The 11,821-nt window shown below is 52.3% G+C and overlaps 1 protein-coding gene across 1 annotated transcript in view; it reads left to right on the top strand.

The window, feature by feature from the left end:
- Positions 1 to 1,637: 1,637 nt before the first annotated feature.
- Positions 1,638 to 11,821, top strand: part of LOC144488674 (SLIT-ROBO Rho GTPase-activating protein 3-like) — a gene marked incomplete at its 3' end in the record, with an annotated part of 29,913 nt that continues 19,729 nt past the window's right edge. Inside the window, exons 1-3 of the mRNA XM_078206761.1 lie at positions 1,638 to 1,870; positions 2,902 to 3,215; positions 5,116 to 5,311. Coding sequence (XP_078062887.1) covers positions 3,152 to 3,215; positions 5,116 to 5,311 — 260 coding nt within the window. The remainder of the gene's footprint in view (positions 1,871 to 2,901; positions 3,216 to 5,115; positions 5,312 to 11,821) is intronic.

Here is an 11,821-nt window from a genome sequence, read left to right as displayed (position 1 = left end):
AGCTGACACTGAGACACACACACGGACCGCACAGGAGCTGACACTGAGACACACACACGGACCGTACAGGAGCTGACACTGAGACACACACACAGACCATACAGGAGCTGACACTGAGACACACGGACCGCACAGGAGCTGACTGAGACACACACACAGACCGTTCAGGAGCTGACACTGAGACACACACACAGACCGTACAGGAGCTGACACTGAGACACACACACGGACCGTACAGGAGCTGACACTGAGACACACACACAGACCGTACAGGAGCTGACACTGAGACACACACACGGACCGTACAGGAGCTGACACTGAGACACACACACAGACCGTACAGGAGCTGACACTGAGACACACACACAGACCGTACAGGAGCTGACACTGAGACACACACACAGACCGTACAGGAGCTGACACTGAGACACACACACGGACCGTACAGGAGCTGACACTGTGACACACACACAAACTGTACAGGAGCTGACACTGTGACACACACACAAACTGTACAGGAGCTGACACTGAGACACACACACAGACCATACAGGAGCTGACACTGAGACACACGGACCGTACAGGAGCTGACACTGAGACACACACACAGACCGTACAGGAGCTGACACTGAGACACACACACGGACCGTACAGGAGCTGACACTGTGACACACACACAAACTGTACAGGAGCTGACACTGTGACACACACACAAACTGTACAGGAGCTGACACTGAGACACACACACAGACCATACAGGAGCTGACACTGAGACACACGGACCGTACAGGAGCTGACACTGTGACACACGGACCCAGAGTGAATCTCTCTGTTTGAGGCCCTGTCTGTGTTTCGGTGTCGTGTAGCAGCCAGTGACAGTGGGGGATAGATTGATAGTGAGGTGCTGCCCTGTGCAATGATGTGTTGGCGCTCTGACTGCTGTTTATCGACATTCTGTGGCAGTGTGTGTGAGAGCGCTGTCTCCCTGACATTCTGTGGCAGTGTGTGTGAGAGCGCTGTCTCCCTGACATTCTGTGGCAGTGTGTGTGAGAGCGCTGTCTCCCTGGCATTCTGTGGCAGTGTGTGTGAGAGCGCTGTCTCCCTGACATTCTGTGGCAGTGTGTGTGAGAGCGCTGTCTCCCTGGCATTCTGTGGCAGTGTGTGTGAGAGCGCTGTCTCCCTGGCATTCTGTGGTGTCTGTTTGTGGTTTTCCCCTGCGATTACCCATGTGCTTTGCAGTGTTGATGCTCTAACAGCCAGCGCGAGAGAGAGAGAGAGAGAGGGAGGCTGCTGTTAGTCTGGCCAGCTCGCTGCTGCAGCCTGAAGCAGCTGGATTCGAGCTCTCATGCTGGGCAGTTTCTGAGCGCTGTGCTCGGTCCAGGAGGTGAGTCAGTCTCTGGCTGGGTGTGTTTGGCGCCTGTGGGTTTTAGCGATGGGGGACACTGTGTGGAACGCAAAGCGTGGCCCAGTGGCTGTGGGAGGGACCAAGCAAAGAGGACGCAGCCTGTCACACACGCACACACACCAGGACCTCACCGCACACTTCCTCTCTGCCTGTCGCATCACCAAACTTTAGATTCGAGGGCGCTCTGATCACCGTGAGCACAGCACCCACCCCCTCACTCTCCGCACCCACCCCATCACGCCCACCACCGACACCCTCACTGCCCGCACCCAATCCCTCTCGCTCCCCGCACCCACCCCCTTTCACCCCCACCCACCTTCTCGCTCCCCGCACCCACCCCCTCACAACCTCCAGCCAGCCTCTTGCTTCCCCCCCCACTCACGCCCTCGCTGTCCGCACTCACCCCCTTGCTCCCACCCACCCTCTCGATCCCCGCACCCACCTACGTCGCTTGGTAAGGGATAGGTGAGTCCAGTTTTTATTCCTCTCCCTCTTCGTCTCTCCATCTCAATTTCACTGTCTGTCTCTCTCTCTCTCTGTCTCTCTGTCTCTCTCTCTCTGTCTGTCTGTCTTTCTCTCTGTCTTTCTCTCGCTCTCTCTCTGTCCCTCTATCTCTCTTTCTTTCTCTGTCTCTCTTTCTCTCTCTGTCTCTGTCTCTCTGTCTTTCTCTCGCTCTCTCTCTGTCTCTCTCTGTCCCTCTATCTCTCTTTCTTTCTCTGTCTCTCTCTCTCTCTGTCTCTCTCTCTCTCTCTGTCTCTCTCTCTCCCTGTCTCTCTCTCTGTCTCTCTCTCTCCGTCTCTGTCTCTCTCTCTCCGTCTCTGTCTCTCTCTCTGTCTCTCTCTCTCTCTGTCTCCCTCTATCCATGTCTCTCTCTCTCTGTCTCTCTCTCTCTCCCTGTCTCTCTCTCTGTCTCTCTTGCTCTCTGTCTCTCTCTCCGTCTCTCTCTGTCTCTTTCTCTCTGTCTCTCTCTCTCTGTCTCCCTCTATCCATGTCTCTCTCTGTCTGTCTCTCCCTCTCTGTCTCTCTGTCTCTCTCTGTCTCTCTCTCTGTTACTCTCTCTCATTCTCTTTGCTCCTCTATCGGACGCACCAACTTGTGAAGAATGGTTTTGTGGGCAACACTGAGAAGGTAGTCAGACACGGCACAGCAAGAGGCCGTTTGCTCCATCATGCCCGTGCTAGACCTTGGAGCTAACCAGTTGACCCCACTCGCCTCCCGCTCTTTCCTCTGTATGTCTGTGAATTTTCCCCCTTCCAGTATTTCCCCCTTTTGAGCGTTCTTGCTGAATCTGCTTCCGCCGCTCTCTCAGGCAGCTCCTCCCAGATCACAACAACTCACTGTGAGATCACAGATACGGAGTGAAGGATCTCACCTTCTGCCTGAACCGTTTGTGGTTCGAGCAGGAGTGAATCTTGTAACTGGGGCATGTTTGAGTCATACTGTACCTCGGCGTACACCAGTAACAAATGCTCTCTGTTTGTTTTCTCTGAATGAAGAGCTGTCGGTCGGGCTGAAGGCCTGCTCAGACCTCAGGCCAGCTTTTGGGACGGGACTGTTCGGTGTTTGGCAGCTGGAATGTTGCCTCTTGCTCTGCGCCGCTGAGGGACCGCAGTCACTGTCGCCCCGGGCGAGGATTTGCGAAGCGTCGGGGAGTCGGGGGAGAATCCGGTGCCCAGAGGGGTCGGGACTCACAGGGTTGGGATTGTTCCAGGCTGCGTCAGGCCCCCATCTCCAGACAGCCCCAGGATGGCCTTGCAGGGAAAGAGAAAGGAGAAGGGACCAGTCACAGAACACGATTCGCAACTGAAAGGTGAGCCCAGTCTGAGTGTGAGTGTCACCTCCTCCAGCCCCGACACCCCTCCCTCTCTCTGTAACCTCCTCCAGCCCCGACACCCCTCCCTATCTCTGTAACCTCCTCCAGCCCCGACACCTCTCGCCACCCCTGTAACCTCCTCCAGCCCCGACACCCCTCCCTATCTCTGTAACCTTCTCCAGCCCCTACCACCCCTCCCTATCTCTGTAACCTCCTCCAGCCCATACACCTCTCGCTATCCCTTAACCTCCTCCAGCCCCTACACCTCTCGCTATCTCTGTAACCTCCCCCAGTCCCTACACCCCTCCCAATCTCTGTAACCTTCTCCAGCCCCTACAACCCCTCCCTATTTCTGTAACCTCCTCCAGCTCCTACACCCCTCCCTGTCTGTAACCTTCTCCAGCCCCTACAACTCCTCCCTATCTCTGTAATCTCCTCCAGCCCCTACACCTCTCGCTATCTCTGTAACCTCCCCCCGTCCCTACACACTTCCCTATCTCTGTAACCTCCTCCAGCCCCGACACCCCTCCCTATGTCTGTAACTTCCTCCAGCCCCTACACCTTTCCTATCCCTGTAACCCCTTCCACTCCGCTTCACCCCTCCCTATCCCTGTAACCCCTCCAGCCCCTACACCCCCTCCCTATCTCTGTAACCTCCTCCAGCCCCTACACCCCCTCCCTATCTCTGTAACCTCCTCCAGCCCCTACACCCCTCCCTATCTCTGTAACCTCCTCCCGCCCCTACACCCCCTCCCTATCTCTGTAACCTCCTCCAGCCCCTACAACCCCTCCCTATTTCTGTAACCTCCTCCAGCTCCTACACCCCTCCCTGTCTGTAACCTTCTCCAGCCCCTACAACTCCTCCCTATCTCTGTAACCTCCTCCAGCCCCTACACCCCTCCCTATCTCTGTAACCTCCTCCAGCCCCTACACCCCTCCCTATCTCTGTAACCTCCTCCAGCCCCTACACCCCTCCCTATCTCTGTAACCTCCTCCAGCCCCTACACCCCTCCCTATCTCTGTAACCCCCTCCAGCAACTACACCCCCTCCCTATCCCTGTAACCTTCTTCAGCCCCTACACCCCCTCCCTATCTCTGTAACCTCCTCCAGCCCCTACACACCCTCCCTATCTCTGTAACCTCCTCCAGCCCCAGCACCGCTCCCTATCTCTGTAACCCCCTCCAGCCCCTACACACCCTCCCTATCTCTGTATCCTCCTCCAGCCCCTACACCCTCACTATCTCTGTAACCTCCTCCACTCCCCTACACCCCTCCCTATCTCTGTAACCTCCTCCAGCCCCTAATTCCCTCCCTATCTCTGTAACCTCCTCCAGCCCCTACACCCCTCCCTATCTCTGTATCCTCCTCCAGCCCCTACACACCCTCACTATCTCTGTAACCTCCTCCACTCCCCTACACCCCTCCCTATCTCTGTAACCTCCTCCAGCCCCTAATTCCCTCCCTATCTCTGTAACCTCCTCCACTCCCCTATACCCCTCCCTAGCTTTGTAATCTCCTCCATCCCCTGCACCGTCCCCCTATCTCTGCACCCTCCTATGACCCTCCGAGATCTCTGCGCTTCTCCAATTCTGGCCTTTCGAACATCCCCCCCCCCCCACCGATTCCCATTGCTCTGCCATTGGCGGCCGTGCCTTCAGCTGCCTGGGGAAGGGGCTGGCGGAGGGGGAGGGTGCGGTGTGGGGGGGGGGGGGGGGGGAGATAAGCTCTGGAATTCCCTCTGTAAACCTCTCCACCTCTCCCTCTCCTTAAAACTGACCCCTTATTCTAACATGTCTTTGTGTCTGGATGTGGGGTTCCAGGCCCTGTGCAGTTCTTTGGGACAATGTTAACAGGGTTCTGATTGCTTTAAGAATGTTCTTGTTGCTGTTCCCACAGAGATCCGTGGACAGCTAACTGACCAGATGAAATGTCTGGACACGCAGGTAGAATTCCGGAGCCAGTGTCTCCAGGATCTCTCCGAGTTCTTCCGCAGAAAGGCCGAGATTGAACTCGAGTATTCCCGAGGCCTCGACAAGCTCGCAGAGCGATTCTCATCCAAGATTCGCAATTCCAAGGACCACCAAGGATTCAGGCGAGTGACATTAACCTCCCTCTACACTGTCCCTGTCGGAGGGAAATAAAATGAATCGAGTCTTGGAGACCATGTCGAAGTTCAAGAAAAGTTTTTATTCCAAGTGCATGAGGGAGAGCTGGACTCGGGCCTGAAATCCCAGGCGAGTCCTCTCTGCCCCTGGTGGATTGGTACAGGTTAATATACTGTTTCAAGACACAAAGGTTTACATTAGCATCTTAATTCCTCGAGTTGGATACAAGATGGTTCTTTTAATCATGTTATGTAGACTGCATTGTTCAGTACAACTTTGTTAATCAGTTTCTTGGGCAGTTCCCTTTACCCGATTATAAATGTCAAAGCGTTGTATTTTCCCAGCCGATTTGCACTGATGTGTTAATCGTTCTCCCCTCTGCTAGATGATTGTGTTTTATAGAAGATTATACCCTCCGTGGACTATATGGAGCCTGGCTGTCTAACTACCGGTTCTCCCATTGTTGTGATAATTCGGAGCGATCTCCTACACACCAGAAGTTGGTAGTATGCATTAATCATTGTCTGTCAGCAAAGCACGCCTCCAGCGGTCTGTATTAACCCTTTCCTTCCCTCTGGTGAGGCCTTGCTCTCTGGGCTTGCTCTATGTAGCCCTGCATGTATTACGTTGAAATTAAATAAAATATGAACGGACATATAAATTAAAATATAAAAGACACAATCCCCGATATTGTCCTATAACAATCCCCCCTTGCTGGCTCTTGGTCATACCCAAGAAAGCCACTAACAGACATCTGTTGATGTCCGTGTACCCTGTTGTATTCTAAACTATGTGGATATCGTTGCCTTTCCTCATGGAAGCTCTTCTGCCTTGGTCATTGTTGAGGACACCGTACTGGATCGTTCGGGTGGCCAGCTCTCCAGATCATGGAAAGTGTCCTGGACCACCTTGCTGTGAGTAACAGCCACGAGCTTCTCCTCTTCCCAAATACTAAAGGCGGCTAGTGGGGTATGTTGAAGGACAGTCTGAGTTTTATCCACTTTCCGTTGTAGCCAGCACATAACCGTGGTGCCAGCATTATGCCCGTACCGACAGTCATCCTTATTCTAATTATCTCCCACCCGTCTGTTGACCTGCTGACCCTGGGACGAATATATCCCACCAGTGTTGTGTCCCGGACTCTCCCACTCGGGTGGCGGTCTGGCTGGCTCAGTCCACCCGGATCCTTCCCTTGCGTATCTGATCTGTTGCTTGCCCAATGTACTCCTGAGCGAGCTCTGTTGCTTGGTGCGTGGCCCGTCGGGATTATTCTGCCCGGTGTTTTGTCAATGTGCAGTGAATGATCCCACCAGGTCCCAGATAGGTAGCCTGGCGTTGGTCCGGGGAGGTGAAATTCCCCCACTGTTAAAGAGTCTGTCACTTGCAGACAGAAGCTGTGGCCTGCTGCCACACAAGGGGGACTGCCCTGTGATTATCTCTGGTGTAATGAAACAGCATTGCGTCGGGCTGACTGGGGTGGCTGTAAAAGCTGCAGCAGATCGACTATTATCTTGCTGTTATTTGACAAGGGTTCAAATGTCCGACAGCCACACGCTATGTAATGTGCTGACTCCGAATAGCTCTCCGCACGTGTTTGCCAGGTCACTTTGGTGGGCTATATATCCCCCAGATCCAGTCCGATAAACCCCGCCCTCCTGCACTGATCCCAGTGACTCAAACTGACAGCTGACCCAAAAGGTTCCTTTGAATGGGTTCTCCTGTGGGACGGCCAGAATAAACTTTATCCCTCCCTCGGCTAAATTGAAATATATAAGCCACAATTTCCGAAATTGCCCGACAACTCTCCCCATCAAACACTCCCAGGACAGGTACAGCACGGGGTTAGATACAGAGTAAAGCTCCCTCGACACTGTCCCTCATCAAACACTCCCAGGACAGGTACAGCACGGGGTTAGATACAGAGTAAAGCACCCTCTACACTGTCCCCCATCAAACACTCCCAGGACAGGTACAGCACGGGGTTAGATACAGAGTAAAGCTCCCTCTACACTGTCCCCCATCAAACACTCCCAGGACAGGTACAGCACGGGGTTAGATACAGAGTAAAGCTCCCTCTACACTGTCCCCCATCAAACACTCCCAGGACAGGTACAGCATGGGGTTAGATACAGAGTAAAGCTCCCTCTACACTGTCCCCATCAAACACTCTCAGGACAGGTACAGCACAGGGTTAGATACAGAGTAAAACTCCCACAACACTGTCCCCCATCAAACACTCCCAGGACAGGTACAGCACGGGTGAGATGTAAGGATGTAAGGATGAGAAAACAAGGTTCAGTTGGGTCGCTTGAGGGTTACAAGGTTGCAAGGAATGAGCTAAAAAAAGGGCTCTGGAGAGCTCGGAGAGGGCATGAGAAGTCCTTGGCGGGTCGGATCAAGGAAAACCTCAAGGCTTTTTACTCTTATGTGAGAAATAAAAGAATGACCAGGGCGAGGTTAGGGCCGGTCAAGGACAGTAGTAGCAACTTGTGCATGGAGTCAGAAGAGATAGGAGAGGTGATGAATGAATACCTTTCTTCAGTGTTCACCAAGGAGAGGGGCCATGTTTTTGAGGATGAGAGTGTGATATAGGCTGATAGGCTGGAGGAGGTAGATGTTCTGAAGGAAGATGTATTTGCAATTTTGAAAAACCTGAAGGTGTTTGTCTTCGACGCGCCACAGCGAAAAACCGCACCGACCTCCTCAGAAGACAAACACGGGACACGGTGGACAGAGTACCCTTCGTCGTCCAGTACTTCCCCGGAGCGGAGAAGCTACGGCATCTCCTCCAGAGCCTTCAACATGTCATTGATGAAGACGAACATCTCGCCAAGGCCATCCCCACACCCCCACTTCTTACCTTCAAACAACCACGCAACCTCAAACAGACCATTGTCCGCAGCAAACTACCCAGCCTTCAGGAGAACAGTGACCACGACACCACACAACCCTGCCACAGCAACCTCTGCAAGACGTGCCGGATCATCGACACGGATGCCATCATCTCACGTGAGAACACCATCTACCAGGTACACGGTACCTACTCTTGCAACTCGGCCAACGTTGTCTACCTGATACGCTGCAGGAAAGGATGTCCCGAGGCATGGTACATTGGGGAGACCATGCAGACGCTACGACAACGGATGAATGAACACCGCTCGACAATCACCAGGCAAGACTGTTCTCTTCCTGTGGGGAAGCACTTCAGCGGTCACGGGCATTCAGCCTTGGATCTTCAGGTTAGCGTTCTCCAAGGCGGCCTTCACGACACACGACAGCGCAGAGTCGCTGAGCAGAAACTGATAGCCAAGTTCCGCACACATGAGGACGGCCTAAACCGGGATGTTGGATTTATGTCACATTATCAGTAACCCCCACAGCTTTCCCCCTGGTCTTGCAGAATCTCACTGGCTGTTCTGTCTGGAGACAATGCACATCTCTTTAACCTGTGTTGAATGCTCCCTCCACCCACATTGTCTGTACCTTTAAGACCTGGCTGGCTGTAGAGATTCGCATTCTAATTAGTATTCTGTAACTTGATTTCTGTGTCTGTGCACTGTTTGAGAGCACATTTCCACTCCATCTGACGATGGGGATAGTGCCAGAGGACTGGAGAGTGGCGAATGTTGTTCCTCTGTTCAAGAAAGGAAATAGGAATGACCCTGGTAATTATAGGCCGGTTAGTCTTTCTTCGATGGTCGGTAAGTTAATGGAAAAGGTCCTGAGGGATAGGATTTATGACCATTTGGAAAGATGCAGCTTAATCCAGGATAGTCAACACGGATTTGTGAAGGGTAAGTCTTGCCTCACAAACTTGATTGAATTCTTTGAGGAGGTAACTAAGTGTGTAGATGAAGGTAGAGCAGTTGATGTCGTATACATGGATTTTGATAAGGTTCCCCATGGTCGGCTCATGAAGAAAGTAAGGAGGTGTGGGATAGAGGGAAATTTGGCTGATTGGTTAAGTAACTGGCTATCTCATAGAAGACAAAGAACAAAAACAAAGAACAAAGAACGATACAGCACAGGAACAGGCCCTTCGGCCCTCCAAGCCCGCGCCACTCCCTGGTCCAAACTAGACCATTCTTTTGTATCCCTCCATTCCCACTCTGTTCATGTGGATATCTAGATAAGTCTTAAACGTTCCCAGTGTGTCCGCCTCCACCACCTTGCCTGGCAGCGCATTCCAGGCCCCCACCACCCTCTGTGTAAAATATGTCCTTCTGATATCCGTGTTAAACCTCCCCCCCCCCTCACCTTGAACCTATGACCCCTCGTGAACATCACCACCGACCTGGGAAAAAGCTTCCCACCGTTCACCCTATCTATGCCTTTCATAATTTTATACACCTCTATTAGGTCTCCCCTTATCCTCCGTCTTTCCAGTGAGAACAACCCCAGTTTACCCAATCTCTCCTGATAGATAGAATCCCTACAGTGCAGAAAGAGGCCATTCGGCCCATCGTGTCTGCACCGACCACAATCCCACCCAGGCCCTACCCCCATATCCCTACATATTTTACCCACTAATCCCTCTGACCTACGCATCTCAGGGGCAATTTTAGCATGGCCAATCGACCTAAGCCGCACATCTTTGGACTGTGGGAGGAAACCGGAGCACCCGGAGGAAACCCACGCAGACATGAGGAGAATGTGCAAACTCCACACAGACAGTGACCCGAGCCGGGAATCGAACCCAGGTCCCTGGAGCTGTGAAGCAGCAGTGCTAACCACTGTGCTACCGTGCCGCCCTCATAACTAAGCCCCTCCATACCAGGCAACATCCTGGTAAACCTCCTCTGCACTCTCTCTAAAGCCTCCACGTCCTTCTGGTAGTGTGGCGACCAGAACTGGACGCAGTATTCCAAATGCCACCGAACCAACGTTCTATACATCTGCAACATCAGACCCCATCCAAGACAGAGGGTGGTGGTGGATGGAAAATTTTCAGACTGGAGACCAGTTACCAGCGGAGTGCCACAGGGATCAGTGCTTGGTCCTCTGCTATTTGTGATTTTTATCAATGACTTGGAGGAGGGGGCTGAAGGGTGGATCAGTAAATTTGCTGATGACACCAAGATTGGTGGATTAGTGGATGAGGTGGAGGGCTGTTGTAGGCTGCGAAGAGACATAGATAGGATGCAAAGCTGGGCTGAAAAATGGCAGATGGAGTTTAACCCTGATAAGTGCGAGGTGATTCATTTTGGTAGGACAAATTTGAATTTGAATGCGGATTACAGGGTTAGCGGCAGGCTTCTGAGGAATGTGGAGGAACAGAGAGATCTTGGGGTTCATATCGACAGATCTCTGAAGGTTGCCACTCAAGTGGATAGAGCTGTGAAGAAGGCCTATAGTGTGTTAGCTTTTATTAACAGGGGGTTGGAGTTTAAGAGCCGTGGGTTATGCTGCAACTGTACAGGACCTTGGTGAGACCACATTTGGAATATTGTGTGCAGTTCTGGTCACCTCACTGTAAGAAGGATGTAGAAGCATTGGAGAGAGTGCAGAGGAGATTTACCAGGATGCTGCCTGGTTTGGAGGGTAGGTCTTATGAGGAAAGGTTGAGGGAGCGAGGGCTTTTCTCTTGAGAGCAGAGGAGGGTGAGAGGCGACTTAATAGAGGTTTATAAGATGATGAGGGGGATAGATAGAGTGGACTTTCAGAGACTATTTCCTCGGGTGGATGGAGCTATTACAAGGGGGCATAACTATAGGGTTCATGGTGGGAGATATAGGAAGGATATCAGAGGTAGGTTCTTTACTCGGAGAGTGGTTGGGGTGTGGAATGGACTGCCTGCAGTGATAGTGGAGTCGGATACTTTAGGAACTTTCAAGCGGTTATTGGATAGGCACATGGAGCACACCAGGATGATAGGGAGTGGGATAGCTTGATCTTGGTTTTTGACTAAGCTCGGCACAACATCGAGGGCCAAAGGGCCTGTTCTGTGCTGTACTGTTCTATGTTCTATGACTGGTGCAGTCTGTTTTGAAGTGGGAGGCCTGAGGGAAGTTGTATTGATCACAGTTTGTGTGACTGTGTTGAAAGTCTATCAGTGATGAATGACCATCCCAAGTGAGCACTTTATTAAATTAATCTGCTTGATTTTGTGGGCCGTGCTGTATGATTGTTAGCTGACTCTGTAAAAAATTACATCTTAAGTTCACAGACTTTGACTGAGTCATCGAGTCACTGAGTTTTGCAGCACAGAGAGAGGCCCTTCAGCCCATCATGTCTGCCCTGCCCATCAAGCTCCTATCTACTCTGATCCCATTCTCTGTAGCCATGTATGCTGCGGCATTTCGAGCTCATCCGAATATTGTGAGGGTTCCTGCCTCTCCCGCCCTTTCAGGCAGCGAATCCCAGACTCCCACCCAACTCTGGGTCAAAAACCTTCTCCCTAAATCCCTCTAAATCTCCCGCCCCTTCCTTTAAATCTCTGCCCCTGGTTACTGATGCCTCTACTCAGGGGAAAAGTTTCTTCCTATCCACCCTATAAT

This window comes from Mustelus asterias, unplaced genomic scaffold, assembly GCF_964213995.1.
Source record: "Mustelus asterias unplaced genomic scaffold, sMusAst1.hap1.1 HAP1_SCAFFOLD_1761, whole genome shotgun sequence".
Lineage (NCBI taxonomy): Eukaryota > Metazoa > Chordata > Chondrichthyes > Carcharhiniformes > Triakidae > Mustelus > Mustelus asterias.
This window is presented reverse-complemented; position numbering and strand designations above follow the sequence as displayed.